Raw genomic sequence first — 18,149 nt, 5'->3', positions numbered from 1 at the left:
CAGGTACATTTCTCATACCCCTTCGTTTGAAGTGTGGTCCCGAAAAATCTTCTTTTCAAGGGCTATCTGGCCCTTCCCCTTACCCCTACCCCTCCAACCAAAAGAGAATCGAGACAACCCTACCCCTTAACGGGAACGTGCAAAACGGAGGGGTAGGGCCAAGGGGTAGGGGTAAGGGGTGAATTGGGATTGAGCCTAAGAGTGCAGTGTAACTCTATATCACATATTTAGCAACTTTGTTTCTCATATTTACGTTTTTATCTCATAATTGCGACCAGTGTTGGGGAATGCAGCTGCTACTTTTAAAAGTAATGAGTTGCAATACTGCATTACATAATTTGCATGATTATGCGCAAAACTTTCCACTCCCATCAGTGCTGTTTTGGAATTGCTCTCTCACACGAATTTACCCCATTTAGTAAATCTGGCCCCAAAAGTGCAAATGCAAAAGGAAATGCAGATTTACACATGAACAGTAGAGGGCGCAGCTCAAATGACCCTCTCAGCAGTGCTGCCATTCTGGATCACAGAAGAATAGGACACAGGAGAAGGAAGGAACAACACTTCGTTGATCATGGAAGGTCAGCAGAAAAGACATTGGGTCTCATTCATGAAACATTCGTAAATATACGAGTAAATATGTGAGTGATTTGCGCGTAAAGAGACCTTCCCGAAAACTCTTCTCCTGATTCACAAATACTTCGGAAACGTCAGATGTGATAGTGAAATGTGTGTGTGTGTGTGTTAATGAATTCCAATCAGTCGTAAATGGGACGCGCGTGCACGCTCATTCTCAATTACCATAAATCCCGCCCATTAAATCCAACTGACAACTATATATGGGCATCATATTATGGCACCAAACGAAGGATTTCAACATGTCTTCTCAAAAGCGAATGAAAAAGAGAAATTTCTTAGATGCAGAAATTGAAGTTTTATTATCAGAAGTTCATTCAAAACGCCACATTTTATTTTCATAAATGAGAGCTATTACTGGCTCTCATAATAAAAGTAAAAAGAAAACCCGTATGTAATTACTATATATAATATTTTTTCAAAATGCTGTGTAAATATGTACCCGATTAAGGTGAATTAAAATGCAGCCTTATTAATGAGCAAAACGTTCGGATGTTAAACGCACTATTTACGCGTGGCTGGGAGCAGGTGTAGATTTCTTTCGTACCAACTAACATTTGGAAAATACGAACATTTTAATGAATCCGAAAATGTACACACGATTTACACAAAAATTCGTTCTACTCGTGTTTCATGAATGAGACCCATTGCTTAATAAAGTGAGATTAAATACATAAAGTATATTTGTGTTATGTAACATTTAATTATTGCAGGTTTGTGTAATATTCTGAGTTTTCATTTCACCGTTTTTATTAATTGTGATGAATTCAGATTTTTTTTGTGTGTGCGCGTGTGAGTGAGATGAGTAAATGGTCACACATTTAGTCCAGAACTACAATAATCATCATGTTTACACAGCGCACACAACGCTTCTGCCTCTTACTTCCGATATCTCTAAACATGCGGACAGGAGAGCCTCAGTGAAAACATGGGAAAACAATGCAACTTAGTAACTTTTTCAACACTGCTTGTGACTCTGTTTCTCATGTTTGTGATTTTATATCTCTTAGTGACTGTAAATCCCACAATTGTGATCTTATTTGTGACTTTCCATCTCAAAATATGACTTACTATCACAAAATGTGAGTTCATATTTCACAATTGTGATTTTTTTTTTTTTGTGGTGATTTTATATCTCGCAATGTGACTATATCTCATATTTGCAACTTGGTTTCTCACCATTAGTACTTTCTAACTTAATACCTCACAACTGCAAATTTATTTCTCTTGGGACTTTATATCTCATAATGTGACTCTTGAAAATAGGTAAACTTCACTTGATGATCTTATTGAACTGAACTGAATCAACATTGAACTGACTTCAGCTGAATAAGAATAACTTTATCTCACAATTACATTTTATTCTTGAGCCGAAAATGGGTTTCCATAGTTTACCACAAGAAATATTACTCAAAACAAACATGCACTGGTGAGTTGCATAACACTTTAATGGAGTAAGCTATAAAAAGGCCTTGAATAAGTATATCAATGCGTGAAGATGTGGTTTGTTGTCTGTTTTCTGAGCACTTTAGAGACTTGATCTGTTAATCTCAGTGATAAAGATGTCACTGTCACTAGACAAAGCCTTTTTAAACATCTCTATATACAATCACTGCATTAAGCCTGACAAGCTCTCAGTGCAAATTTGTCTGCGATCAATGGCTGTGAAAGCACATCCAGACTAACAGGCAAATATATACCTTAGAAGCACGACGAGTTGCATACATCTCATAATAAAAGGGACCAGTTCTGGTTCTGGCTTCTGATTGGTCAATTACTGAGCCCCTAAAGCACGGGTGTCCAAAACTGCTCCTGTAGGGCCACCGTCCTCTCCCCAATGTTTTGCGTTCCCTCGCAAAACTTTTAAGACTTTTCAAGCGAACACAAAGTTTCTCAGGGGAACACAAAATATATATATTGAAATATATCTCATTTTTTTCCCATCACCATGTCCCTTTAGGGGCTCCGTACTGGTATGTACAGCGATTTAGTCGTGATAAAAATAGTATGTGATAAAATATGATTTAGTGATAACTATGAGGCGAAACACCTCATCATATCACTACATGGGACCCGTAGAGTATTTCTATGTCTGTTGGATATCAACATTCTGTCAGGGACTTTATCTTCTGGTGAAATTATACACTTAATGAATATGTATAATATCTATTGTTGTTGTCATTAATTAAATAACTTTTATTTTCTCCATATACATTTTTAAAAATTCTTCAGTAAGGACTTTTAAGCTAAACCAACAAAGACCCTAATGATTCAAAGCAAAAATATAATCGAGAAATAGAAAACAGATATCTTGTACTTCTTTTAATGAGGGAATGATCCACTCATCCCATGAAGAATTGCACATGACATTCTGTAACTGAATCAACATTAACTATACTTGACTAGGGAGATTGACTCTGTCATTAGTTAAATATTTGAGTGGTCATTCTTGAGCTTGTTTTCGTGGTAACAGCAAACTAAAATGCTAATTTAAATGCTAAAAATTGAGAATTGAATATGATTTTACTTCCAAAACTCTGTTGAGCTGTATAAGAAACCAGCAGTCCTTCTTTCTTTCTAGAAGTGCTTTATTTCAGTTAATATGGCTTACACACACAAATAGCCCAGTGTTTAACATTGCACACAAACAAATGTTGACCATCACAAGGATAACTTTTGAATTTGACTGCTTTTAATGCTTTTGTTTCAATTTTCATAAATAAAAGCATTCGACAATAAATGCGGGAATTTCGAAATAACAAAAAAACATGTAGAATAAGCGTAAACCTTTATTCAAGATGCTTTCTGGAAAGCCATTTCTCAGTATAACAGGTTATATTACTGCACATCTACAATCATCAAATTCATTAAGGGCAATTTTAGATTCTTTGAACCACGAAACAACAAGACAGAGCACAATGAGCAACAAGTGTCTCCTATGACGCTTTGATGAGAGAAGCTTCAGGATAATGCATATATTTCTGCACACAGACTTATTTTTGGATCTCTATCGGTGCTACAAAATCTGTGGTCAGTGAAGAGAAAGTGGAAAATATACTATAAAACATGAATTTCGGAAAGTGAATTTGCACAACTGTCTTCTAACTGAAAATAATTCATTATTATTATTAGCACAAGCTATCTCTGTGTTAATACAGCTTTTGTTTTAAAATAATTAAAAAAAAAACTAATTTAGTAAGTGAAATTAATATGATCAAATCCTGGTTATGATTGAAAATATTTCGAAGGCACTGAACATCAGCCTGTCAGAACTTATAACTTAGATTTTATGACACAGAGTATATGTATTAAAATATATAATTCAACTGAGCTCACTATGAAACTGACATGTAATTGATACATCCTCCTTGAATGATTTTTTGAACAATACATGGTTCAAATTCATATTTTTACAGAACAGTTCCCATCACTGACATAGAATGTCGAAAAGTGCTTGAGTCATATTCGAATTAAATAGCAGACGGATCACACTTATTGTCAATTGATTATATTTACTTTTCACAATTATTTACGGTATTACAAATACAGTGCTGACAAATATTGCTTATAATACTGGCCACAGTCAAATGATCATTTAGTGATTATTAACTTAGTAATTTCACGCATAAGCACAACTAACCACAGCAAGACGCATCTTCATGAAACATAAACCTAGGCATTTGAAAAACAGAAATAGTGGGGTTATACTGATTTTGATTCAACTTTATCTAAGTTAGAGCAGAGCGAAGTTCTTCATTATTAATGTGTGAACAATGACAGGAAAAGTTACCTGAGATGAAATGGCCTAGAAGGTATTCACAACATCTTGTACTCAATTGAGTTTGGTGGCAGTTCACAGGGAAAATGTGTGGTTTCTAAAGGATGATGGCAAACACGCTGTGAATGGAGGTAGGTTGAAGCGTGCTGGCTTTCCATCTCGAGGTGAATCGCTGATTGTGTTTCACTAGCAGTAATCGATTTCCTCGTTGGCCAGAACAATAGCGGTTCTGCAGGGAATGTAAACCTGAGAGAGTGGGAGAGTCACAGAGGGAAAGAGATCAAAGGGACTCAGCATTTGTTTGAGGCACTGTAGCACATTTTGAAACAATGCATAACATAAAAAGTTTCAATGTCTAAAGCACAGTGGAATGTGAAAAAGTTTCAAGCGAAAGTTAGACTACAGATATGACTAGGCCCAAGTGGAGTCTGCATGTGTTTTTCACATTCATGAGGCGAAAATATGCAAAGTGTTTAATATATGTACATGACAGGGATGTGCAGGAATTCATTATCAGCATTAAGCTAATTCGATGAAAATTCAATAATCTCATTTCACTATGGAAAGAGTTGTTGACTCAAATAGCAGGAAGGACAAAGATTTTCCTCCACTACAATTCATCTGTACATTAAAAATGTAAAGTTTTTTGCATTTAAGCACACAAACTAAAATGCACTAAATTATTTTTATAACACTAAATGGGGCAATGATAAAGGGTCCAAGACAAAGAAAGCGTTCAAAAACCTATAGTTTAAAACATGTGTTAAGTTTTAGAACCTGTGTTGGTTTCATATGGTTGTTCAAAAGAAAAGTTTCAATTTAATGACTTAAAGTGGCTATATGTAAGATTTTTCATGTATTGATAATTTCAGCGACAGGTTGTCTATGAAATCCTGTAGACTGATTTTTTTTATGTGAAGGACTCGGGATGTTTTTGCCGGGAAAATCCAAAGCATGTGACATTTACGCACGTTCCCAAGAATCTCTCTTCCCTTCTATGACGGATGAAACGAATGCTTATACAATGTTCAGGATAATGGCGAAAGGGCCATTCTGTAATGTCAATGTGTCATGCAAGGAAAATAGATTAATTCAAACTATAGTCTTACATAGCCAGATCTATTCTGTATTTAAATGTCCTTATCTGTCAACATGATGCCGGTGAATTGCAGAGCTGGTGCAAAAATCGCTATGATCCGATGTTTTCCTCACCGCTGTCATTTTTGTTGTGTGTTTATTTTGTTATTGAGAGGAAAGCACGCAGCACATACACTCACCTAAAGGATTATTAGGAACACCATACTAATACTGTGTTTGACCCCCTTTCGCCTTCAGAACTGCCTTAATTCTACGTGGCATTGATTCAACAAGGTGCTGAAAGCATTCTTTAGAAATGTTGGCCCATATTGATAGGATAGCATCTTGTGGGATGCACATCCAGGGCACGAAGCTCCCGTTCCACCACATCCCAAAGATGCTCTATTGGGTTGAGATCTGGTGACTGTGGGGCCCATTTTAGTACAGTGAACTCATTGTCATGTTCAAAAAACCAATTTGAAATGATTTGAGCTTTGTGACATGGTGCATTATCCTGCTGGAAGTAGCCATCAGAGGATGGGTACATGGTGGTCATAAAGGGATGGACATGGTCAGAAACAATGCTCAGGTAGGCTGTGGCATTTAAACGATGCCCAATTGGCACTAAGGGGCCTAAAGTGTGCCAAGAAAACATCCCCCACACCATTACACCACCACCACCAGCCTGCACAGTTGTAACAAGGCATGATGGATCCATGTTCTCATTCTGTTTACGCCAAATTCTGACTCTACCATCTGAATGTCTCAACAGAAATCGAGACTCATCAGACCAGGCAACATTTTTCCAGTCTTCAACTGTCCAATTTTGGTGAGCTTGTGCAAATTGTATCCTCTTTTTCCTATTTGTAGTGGAGATGAGTGGTACCCGGTGGGGTCTTCTGCTGTTGTAGCCCATCCGCCTCAAGGTTGTGCGTGTTGTGGCTTCACAAATGCTTTGCTGCATACCTCGGTTGTAACAAGTGGTTATTTCAGTCAAAGTTGCTCTTCTATCAGCTTGAATCAGTCGGCCCATTCTCCTCTGACCTCTAGCATCAACAAGGCATTTTCGCCCACAGGACTGCCGCATACTGGATGTTTTTCTCTTTTCACACCATTCTTTGTAAACCCTAGAAATGGTTGTGCGTGAAAATCCCAGTAACTGAGCAGATTGTGAAATACTCAGACCGGCCCGTCTGGCACCAACAACCATGCCACGCTCAAAATTGCTTAAATCACCTTTCTTTCCCATTCTGACATTCAGTTTGGAGTTCAGGAGATTGTCTTGACCAGGACCACACCCCTAAATGCATTGAAGCAACTGCCATGTGATTGGTTGATTAGATAATTGCATTAATGAGAAATTGAACAGGTGTTCCTAATAATCCTTTAGGTGAGTGTATTTACATATTCATCTAAACGTCACTCTCAGCAGGGTGGACGGCATCGGGGCGTTCGTTAAGCAGTATAAGAAAAGAACGAAAAAGAAAACGGCCTTTCACTAAAACTGGGCTGAATGCACGGAAGAAAGGCGAAAAGGATTGAAATCAGTGCTATTTGACTAGAGAAAGGAAACATTCAACACCCATAATGCACTAGGCATGTTGCTGTTCAAGGCCACTCCCACCAGTCTGCTATTGATACGCTTGACCAGAGTTAATTACCGCCTTGCTTTAGTAGGAAATACTTCTTAGGAAACTTTTAGTCCTATTGGTGTCGACTTGTATTGTTCCCAGGTGCAGGAATTCAAAGAGTAAAAGTTAATCGGGAGTGAGTTACTTTCGGTTTCCAGTGAAAGATTCAGCATGTTGTAGGCAGAGGCTAAAGGCTGCAAAGACTTAAATCTTAAAAAACCTCTGTGTTTGTAGTTAACATTTCAAACTGGATGACCACAAACACAATGTTTTAGGCCAAACGGAAGGGAAAAGCTGAAAGAAACAGTCATTCTGTCAGTTAATTAAGATAAGGAACAGAGAGCACCTTCTGCCCAACATCCCGAAGCAAAACATTGTCGCTTGCCGGTAAGAAAGATGTTGCCATAGTATTTTTACCATAATGCTGTTTAAAGAGTACGACACCAAACATTTTCAGTGATAAACCTACCCTAATGATAACCGTTTTGTTAATAATCCTCTGTCAATCCGACTGTCTGTGGGCAGGGAATACAAAAAATACAGAGGTATAATCTATAGTTTTCACGAAAGCTCAAAATTCACTGGAGGGTGTTTCGTGTCATCAGACGGACTTTTGCTGACAAATAAACGTGTATTTCTCGGATTAGGTAACACAGAGAGCAAGTAAACAATGTTCATTTGTGACCCTGGACCACAAAACCAGTCTTATGGGTAATTTTATTAAAATTGAGATTTATACATCATCTGAAAGCTGAATACATAATCTTTCAATTGATGTATGGTTTGTTAGGACAATAGGACAATATTTGGCCGAGATACAACTATATGAAAATCTGGAATCTGAGGGTGCAGAAAAATCTAAACATTGAGAAAATCTCCTGTAAAAGTTCTCCATTTCTATTGGCGATTGTGCTGCATCCATTCACAAAAATAATTTTTTAATATATTTACGGTAGGAAATGTACAAAATATCTTCTTGGAACATGATCTTTACTTAATATCCTAATGATTTTTGGCATAAAAGAAAACTCTATCATTTTGACCCATACAATGTTTTGTTGGCTATTGCCACAAATATACCCGTGCGACTTAAGACTGGTTTTGTGATCCAGGGTCACATTTACATATACTACCGACATTGTAAAAATACAAAGCAGATTGAAAATCGGCTGAGTTACACTTTAATTATAGTGATCTGAATTAGTTGAATTGACCTGTTATCACTCACAACAAGACCATCATTTAAATTCACATTGAGCTTTTTCCTTGTAGGTAGACCCACCACGTGAACTTCTCCTGCACAATCCTCTACAGGAATCAGGGAAATACATGTTCACACTGCAATCTAGACTTCAGCATGCATCCCTGACCCATCGAGCGCCGTTTCCTCTGTAAGGAAGCTTCCCTCAGGACTCATATATCTCAGGAGAACACCACAGAACATGTTTGCTCGCTGCCAATTCCTCCACAGAGCCACGGGAGCCGAACAACCCGCAACAGTCATCGGTGACTAATTAAACAGAGTCGGAACTGCTGTGGAGAGAGAGCCAGATGACTGAGAGAGTGAATCACAGCACCTGTCTAGACAAAAACCACCACTGCGCCACAGCCGTCGTGTGTCAACAACATTTACTTTCCAGAGCTGCGTAAAACAATGGTGACAAATGGCGGATTAATCAGCCAACAAAGAACAGCAGAGGTCTCTAATGTCATTATTACAGCACGCCACACACATGCTGATCGTTGCAACCAATGCAATATGAACCTCATAAATAGAATGGGATCCTTTCAAATTAGATTCTGGCTTTTGAATATAGATGTGTCTGATTAAACGGGCAGTCGAGAATATGCAATGGGGATAAAAGGTTTGGACTCTAACTTAATTGAGATACAATTGACATTAATTGCACTCAGTTTAAAACTAGGACACGTGCATAGTTGGGTCAATTACATGATGCTCATCTGTTCATTTATTCAAAAATTCATTTAAATGCAATTCATACATACGATCACTTGAATATTCGACAGTATTTTATGATAATTTCTTAATTAAAATTCATTTTGATTTTTTTGAAGGCATAAAGTCTCAAATGTCAGGGGGATGCAGTTGTCCTGATATTATAATGAAGAGAAAAACCCTCATTAAAAGAAGGAAACTAAGTTTTGTCAAAGTAATAGTATTCAACCAACTTTTGACTGCCAAATCAGAAAAAACAAAACAAAAAAAACAGGAAATGACATCATAGAGATCGCGCAGACCCTCATGACTGTGTGTCAAGCTCATTAAGTCTTTTAAATTAAAAGGCTGTAAAATGTGCTGTGACGTCTTGTTATTGTTAACAACTATTAAAAACCATTAAAAATAGTTTTCACTTACAAAAATCAAGCTACAACTGAACTGAAAATAGTTTGAAGCTATATAGAAATGACAAAGAAACACAACAAATATAAAATATAAGAATAAAAGCCAATTCAAAATATCAATAAATACTATAATAGTATATAAATAATACTAAAATCACACTGTGTGACTCCACAAAAACACAATGTTTTAATTAATATAAAAAAACCCATAAAAAAACATATATAAAACCTATTAAACAACTAAGCACTAAGCAAATTGTACTGCAATAGTTGACATAGTTGAATAGGTTAAAAACAGATATTTTCATGCAATAACTTTTTTACTAATCGCCATCAAGCTAGTTTATCCGCACGCTAAAAGTGCTAAAACAGCATATTTAAATGAAGTTATTGTCATTCTTTTCAGCACTAAAGGGCCTCCTTTCTATTCAAATTAGGCTCATTATAAGTGTGCTTTATTCATGAAAGTTAGACTATTTGCCTGGCGCAATTAACATTGTGCAACTGCCACCTATGAACAGCAAATGGAATAGAAAATGAACTACACTCTGCTAGGACACCTGTGACGTCCTTCAGCTTGAGAGCAGTTGGTTAAAAGTTATAATAATAAGTTCAGAAAACATGCGATGCACTTACTGCCTCAGATTTGACCGTTCTAATGACGGACAAAAACACGTATTTGCAGGTCAAAAACCTTGTAACTCCATTTGAGCTTGATTTCGGTGAAATGTTAATAATATAAATGGCACATGCAAGTGTCTGACCATAACGCCACAATATCAACTATCAAGCTCTTTAATGTCTGGTGGATTCTGATTGGCTGTCAATGAAAAAATCATTCTGAAAGTGAGTCCAACTATGCTATTCTTATAAATTTAGCAAGATTTTTAGAAATATATCTTTATCGTTATTGTTATAGTTCCAGTATCGTCCTTGGTATGTACGGGCCTTTATTGTAAACTTTTACTCATATTTCAATTTATTTCAGCTACCAAAGTAACATTTGGTTTAGCTTGATGTACTAAAATAATTATTTAGATATAAACATTGACAAAAATACAACAAAATTACATCTTAAACTAAAATTAAAATAAAAACTAATTTAGAGAGATTAATAAAAACTATAATAGCATCTCAATGATAATAAACACTAATGCCACTTAATTTGACATTGAAGTGTCATCATGCTTTTTAGGTCCACTTTATTCCAAACCCAACATTTCAGTTTCTTGTAAGAACTGTGGAAAGGCTGGCAGGAGCCAAATAGCAGGTGTCTGAAGGCCTTGATGGCACATGTGGGTTTTTTGTGCTTATGTAAATATTCAATGGCAGCTCAAGTGCTTTCTGCTTCAAGGACAGTAAATCATTAGAACTTCTCTTTGTGATCAGCATGAAAGAGCATTTGAAAAGTAAACGAAAGGTACAGGGCCGCTGATTGATGCATAAACAAATTGAAGATGTACGAAATAGACTCAAACAGGAATACAGCCTCTCGAATCGTGAACTTCGACTGCTTCCCCGGAGCAGGTTTGTGAGGTACAGAGTTTCAAGGAATAATCAGAAGAGCCTTTGAGGCCACGGCTTCAGCGGGATTGATGTTCGGGCGAGCCGGATCAGTGCACATCATGCGCAAAACAAGCCTGGTTCACGTGCCTCGGGGAGATGTCGGAGTCTTATGATGACCTTCTGAAGACGGGCACATTGTGTAACCTTAAAACAAGAACACTCCAAAACAATCTGCTGTTCTCCCCCTCAAACCCATGTTCTGCGAGTCTCTGGAGAACACACTCACCGACTAAACTCTCACACACCTGTCTCTTATCTCAGCCCTTTTCAAGTGCTTCTTGACTGAAGCAGAGCAAAGAAGCTTCGGCTGGGTACGGATTTGTGGTGCGTGGACACTGAGATTGAGGGCAAAAAAATAAAAATGCTTACTTGATACACTACACATCCAGTAGTGTGTAATTAAATCCATCAATTTGAGACAAAAAGACAACAAGTAAAAGGAATGTTTGTGAACAGTGTATTTTTTAAATCAACAGTGAAAAGAATTTAGTATGAGACGCTTGGGAATGATTGACATGCAGGTAATGCTGAACTCCTAATTATTGTTCAGCAAAGCATTAAAATACCGAATATATGAGAAATCAATTACTGCTGTACTCAAATATCTGAGAAAATATTTGGAAATTCTCACATAATTTACTCAACCTCATGCCATCCCCTATGAATATGACTTTCTTTCTTCAGATAAACACAAACAAAGATTTTTGAGAACATAATCCATCTCTGTGAGTCCATATAATGGCTGTCGCCTGGTTGACGAGCGATTGTGAAGGTGATCCATATACAACCCCAGTGGATGAATTAATTAATGTCTTCTGAAGTGAAACGATAGGTGTGTGTTAGAGAAATACTATTATTTAAAACTTCTTTAACTATAAATCATTGCTTCCAGTCTACCGTCATATGATCGATCATGAAAGGGACGTTGTGACACTTGACAATATGTTGTAATTGCTGTAAAGCTCGGTATCGCTCCCGCTGTACTTTGATGTCATACACCGATCGGTCTGCACAGCGCCTCTTCAAATCGAACACGCCTAAAAATCTGCAGTGGTCAGGTCAGGTCAGGTGGTACACCTGGTACAAGGTCATAGCTCTCAGAAAACGACAAGTTTACATGTTGTAATTACAAGTTCTACAAGCATGTGAAGGCTTTTTACAGTTGAGAACAGTTACGGTAATAAAGATAAGTGAACGCAGCATAAGTGCATTGTGAAGATCACGTGAGGAGCGGTAGTCCACGTCTGCACGAGTGCGAAGGTGTGCGCGTCAAAAATTATGTCTTTGCGGTGTGGGCGGTCGTGCAAGTAGTGTGCGCGAGACCCCGGATGCGTCCCACAACGACTTGTTACCTCACTCTTTTATCAGGCAATGACTTTGCAGGCAGCATTTGCACACAAAAGCACCTCACGAAACAACATAACGTTTTACTTATCTACAACAAAATAGACAGAACTTTGGTGATAACTAAGCGAATATTTAATTACTACAATAGTAATTTCTTGCTAGAAATTACATGAAAAGTGATAAATGTTAAAAACATACATTTATACACAAAAAGACCACTAACCGCAACTTTCAGACGCCATCTTTATTTCTAGCTCAACTGTCACAGAATGGAACGCACAGTATTGTGGGATATCAAAGTCAGTGAAGGATACGATTAGATGAATGAATCTCAGGAGACAGGAAGTGAAGCCAACATTAGATTTGGACGTGCCTTGATGCCTTCCTACCTTGGAACCCATCCTCCGAAAGCAGCATTTTTCAGTTTTCGGACATTTCGCATGGCGGTGTGCACAGCATTTTTTTTTTTTTTTTGTAACTTTGCATTTGGCTCTGCTTCCAAAGAAGCACGGCTTTGAGGCGTAATTTGTAAGTTATCAACCGAGCACTGCTCGCAAGACAGTAGACCGGAAGCAAGATTTATAGTTAAAATAGTTACAAACAACTATCGTTTCACTTCAGAAGACACTGGGGTCGTATGGACTGCAGTCACGATCGCTGTGTGTGTGTGTTTTAAGCGTCAACCAAGCGGCAGCCATTCATTTTTATTTTATGGACTTGTCAATTGTGTTTATCTGAAGAAAGTTATCTACTGCACATCCGGGATGGCATGAGGGTAAATAAATTATGAGAATTTTCATTGTTTAGGTGAACTATCCCTTTAAGAACATGTAACATGTAGTTAACTAATTAAATTTGTATTTTTTTTAAATAATTTTATGAACACTAAAAACTCTGTCAGGAGATTGTGGGAGTTTTCTTCAAAGACAAACTCTAAGAGCTGAAAACTTTTTATGGTTTATTTTAATGATAATAAATAATACAAAACTGCAAATTATACGATCTATCACATGCACAGAGATGTGTTGAACAACTAGAACGTTCACTGCCGGACATTATTCATATACTAATTTAGTGAATTTCATGTTTCTGATGGAGGATCGAGCTAAGCAGTCTTGTTAGCTCTGGAAAACCTCAAAAGGGGTGATTCACAGGCATTTCGCAATTAGTGTCTCATGAATATCATTGGAATTCAAACAATCCATTTCATATGCAAAACTTTAGGAAACAGACGTAAAAGCGCAGACGACGCTCGCACCAAATGGACGCCTGGGGCAAGGAATTCATATTTGTTCATCATTGAAAGTGAAAGGGTAGAATTTTCCACTCATTTGCTGCTCGGCGCCTCCGCAGTCATCCTGCCGCATACCTGATTCTGCCGAATGCGTCGCTTTAAGAGCGCGACGTGTCAGCCTTTGCAACGCCTTCAGACAGCAAATGAGTTTATTGTCACTCATGGAAACGGAGGTGGTGAGCTGATGGACCCATTAAAGGGAAGAAACAGCAAAGAGGGAGGCAAAGTTTACGCACACTGGCATTGACTTTGAAGTTGCGGCCCTTAAATAAATCATGGAGAAAAATTGAGCAGAAAGGGACCGTACTGTGGCACCTGCCAACAATCACAATGATTAATTTCTATCTTATGCAGGTGTGTCAGCTCTGAGCTGCGGAAAAGACAAATATCAGAGCGAATTCTCCGACGAATACCGCTCTGTTGTCTGTCTGTGTCTCGCTTTATTCCCTGCTGGGAATGCTACTGGTCACACGCTTGTTAAAATAAACTTTGCGTTTGGCAGAAAGTGGGTGGGAAGCGATATAGGGGTTTCTGAATTAATAAAGTGCTACAAAGGAAGAAAAAAGAGAATGTGTAATTTTAGGGGTTTAATTGATGAAGGCTGTCTTAATGCAGCTGGGGCTTCCAGGGGAGATAAAAGAGGTTTTGCACAGGGAGCAGAAAGTCTTGGGCAGAACTCAATGTACTTCACATGAGGGTTAAAGTACATTCGAAAAAATATGCTAGGGATGTGCTGCAAACTATGTACTTTAAAAATCGTTCACTCTTAAAAATAAAGCTTCTTTATTGGCACCTGTGGTTCTACGAAGAACCTTTGACACCCATTTCACAAAAGGTTCTTTAAAGTGAAAATAGGATCATTAGATTTTTAAAATGCTCTTCCCACAAAGAAAAAAGGTTATATGTGACCCTGGACCACAAAACCAGTCGTAAGTCGCATGGGTATATTTGTGGCAATAGCCAACAATACATTGTATGGGTCAAAATTTCTTTTATGCCAAAAATCATTAGGATATTAAGTAAAGATCATGTAAATTTCCCACCGTAAAAAAAAAAATAAAAAAAAAAAAAAAAAAAAATATATATATATATATATATATATATATATATATATATATATATATATATATATATATATATATATGTGTATATATATATATATATATATATATTTTTTTTTTACGGTGGGAAATTTACAAAATATCTTCATGGAACATGATCTTTACTTAATAATTTAAAACATATTTTTGTGAGTGAATGCAGCACAATTGCGAACATAAATGCACAACTTTAAAGGCGATTTTCTCAGTGTTTCGATTTTTTTGCACCCTCAGATTCCAGATTTTCAAATAGTCATATATCGGCCAAATATTGTCCTATCCTAACAAATCATACATCAATGTAAATCTTATTTATTCAGCTTTCATGTGATGTATACATCTCAATTTCAGAAAATTGACCCTTGTGACTGGTTTTGTGGTCCAGGGTCATATATTAGGAACTGTTCACTGAGAGATTCTTTGGGGAGCCAAAAATGGCTCTTCTCTCTGGCGACGTCCATAAAACTCTTATCACTTTTGACATGACGAGTCCAATCAAGCTGCGAGTTTATCCGTCCAAATCTTCATTAACCAACAGAAGTGTTTATATCTGGGTGGAGAGTGGAGCATTTGAGTCGTGCGTTAAGTTACCGAAACGAAATCACACTTGAAAACCTGCAACACATGATGCAACACGTGTCTGTGTGTAAATACAGGACTGACAACCGTATTCTGTTGCTGTGTGAATGTGGACTAAGCGTGTTGTGTTCACAAATAGCTATGGCATGCAACCGAATGGAACTGAATGCTTTTTTAAAAATATGATTGTGAATTTGTCACAAACGCTGCTTGGATAGCTGTAGCAGCGGTGTTTGTACAGAGGATGAATTTAAAGAAACCACTTGGAAGGGGTCTAAACATAAAAACTCTATAACTCTCAATATGAACTCTTTATATCATAAAATTAGGCTATTCTTGCTGTATCCATGGCCGCTACAGATCAAATGGGACCAAAAACTAAGCAGCACTAATAAATGAATATCCAGCACTGATCCTTGACACTGAATATCAGTGCATAGAAATCACCAAGTCTTTTTTTTTTCAATCATGTATTTAGCTTCCTTTCTGTCAAAGGCCTTGACGTCTCTTCAACCCCTGAGGTTTTCCAGAGTAGATTCAGCACATTTACTAGTATGAAAATAATACAGTTGATAAATAATGCAGACTTAATAAATGCCTATTACAGTATCGGATCACCTACCACTCTATCAGATAGCACATGACGACTGCTAGCATGAGTCATTTGATACTCACATGTGGGTTTGTTCAGGAGCATTTCACTGGCTGGACCAACTGAACGAACACACCCTTTCACTGAATGAGTCAGTGTTTTGAAACTGAATTAGAGCGACACTGAACAAAACATCTCGTTTGTAAACATGTATGGTGCTTAAACATTTCTTTTAAATAGATATAAAGGCAAATCATAATGAGACTTGATTTGGTTGACTAAGTTAATGAAATAGTTGAGTAGATGATTCAGTGACTCATTTATAAATATTGTTATTTTAGTATCATTGAGATATTATATATTAGGCTGTCAAACGATTAATCGCGATTAAAGGAGAACTCCGGTCAATTTTAACATTGAGCTCATTTTTTTGTACATTTGGAGTGCTGTCAATACAGAGAACAACGACAAAAATCGGTGTTGCCTACACCGAGTTATTCTATTTTTAAAATTTGCACCCTGTTGACTTCAATAGGGCAAGTAGTAAGCCTGCTTTTTAGCCTCTTAACATCCTTTAAGTGTCATTACAAGTGCACAGAAAATGTGAGTGATTCCTTCCGAGTGAACACGGGTGGATCTGACTGCAGTAGATGTGAAAGATATTAATAAAAACGAAGTTAATTCAGCCAGCGCTCATACCTTTGTTTACATCCTGTTTTCGGTGGAAGGCCATAGTAATCGATTGTCGAGTTCACGCGCGTGATCATTGGTAACTAAACCTATGCGCGTGAACTCGACAATCGATTACTATGGCCTTCCACCGAAAACAGGATGTAAACAAAGGTATGTGCGCTGGCTGAATTAACTTCGTTTTTATTAATATCTTTCACATCTACTGCAGTCAGATCCACCCGTGTTCACTCGGAAGGAATCACTCACATTTTCTGTGCACTTGTAATGACACTTAAAGGATGTTAAGAGGCTAAAAAGCAGGCTTACTACTTGCCCTATTGAAGTCAACAGGGTGCAAATTTTAAAAATAGAATAACTCGGTGTAGGCAACACCGATTTTTGTCGTTGTTCTCTGTATTGACAGCACTCCAAATGTACAAAAAAATGAGCTCAATGTTAAAATTGACCGGAGTTCTCCTTTAATCGCATCCAAAATAAAAGTTTGTTTTTACATAATATAGGTGTGTGTACGGTGTATAATTATTTTCTATATATAAATACACACACATGCATGTATATATTTAAGAAATATTTGCATGTATATACTGTGTATATATATTTATATTATATATAATTTATATTATATTATATATAAATATTTTATATATAAATAACACATTTTTCTTAAATATATATGCATGTGTGTGTATTTATATATAGAAAATAATTATACTCTATACACACACATATATTATGTAAACACAAACTTTTATTTTGGATGCGATTAATCGCGATTAATCGTTTGACAACCCTAATTATATACCTATAATAAGTGTTTATATTCTGACCAAGTGGGACAACTTGTGCTCCACTTTCCTCTCAGATATAAAAACTGCTGATGGTTAATGAAGATTTGATAGACGAACTTGCAATTAATCAATTTAGTCGCTGTGTGAACGGGACATTTCGAGACTCACACTGCAAGTAAATGCAGTTGTCGTCAATCTCAAAAACTGATATTGTGAATGTAGCCCATGTAACATGCAGTAAGAGTCACTGAATGAATCAGTGAATGAATCTGAACTCAAGTCACTGAAATTCTTCAAAATTGTGTTTAAGCACCTATGCATGTATACGCTGTCTTGTGTAATCTTTCTATTCATTGCAGGGAAAAAGCAGCGTGAACCTTCTTAAAAATATCACCTTCTGTTCTCCAAGGAAGAAAATAAGTCAACGAGATGAGGGTGAATATATCAGATTCATGAAATCAGTCCATTAATGTGGTCCCAAGGTGTTACACAACTAAGAAAACAAACATCAGTTATGTACATCTTTAATTTGACACTTTTTACCTCCAAGCTCAAGATTGTTCCACACGCTCTGCTTAACAATTACAAAACTATGTTGACAATAGGACAAGTCAGCAAAACGGAAAGTTTGCTTTTGAATTTTTATGGATCTTATTAAATCGTCGGCAGGCCCTTAGGTGAGGAGACGAGGGAGGCGACAAAGA

General features: G+C 37.1%; 1 protein-coding gene across 1 annotated transcript in view; it reads right to left on the bottom strand.

Moving 5' to 3' along the window:
- Nucleotides 1–1,057: 1,057 nt before the first annotated feature.
- Nucleotides 1,058–18,149, bottom strand: part of gbe1b (glucan (1,4-alpha-), branching enzyme 1b) — a 149,185-nt gene continuing 132,093 nt past the window's right edge. The window contains exon 16 of the mRNA XM_079885382.1: nucleotides 1,058–4,660. Coding sequence (XP_079741508.1) covers nucleotides 4,601–4,660 — 60 coding nt within the window. The 3' untranslated portion in view covers nucleotides 1,058–4,600. The remainder of the gene's footprint in view (nucleotides 4,661–18,149) is intronic.

This window comes from Squalius cephalus, assembly GCF_949319135.1.
Source record: "Squalius cephalus genome assembly, chromosome: 11".
In the NCBI taxonomy this organism is placed as follows: Eukaryota; Metazoa; Chordata; class Actinopteri; order Cypriniformes; family Leuciscidae; genus Squalius; species Squalius cephalus.
Note: the sequence above shows the minus strand (reverse complement) of the source record. Positions and strands in the feature narration are given on the sequence as shown.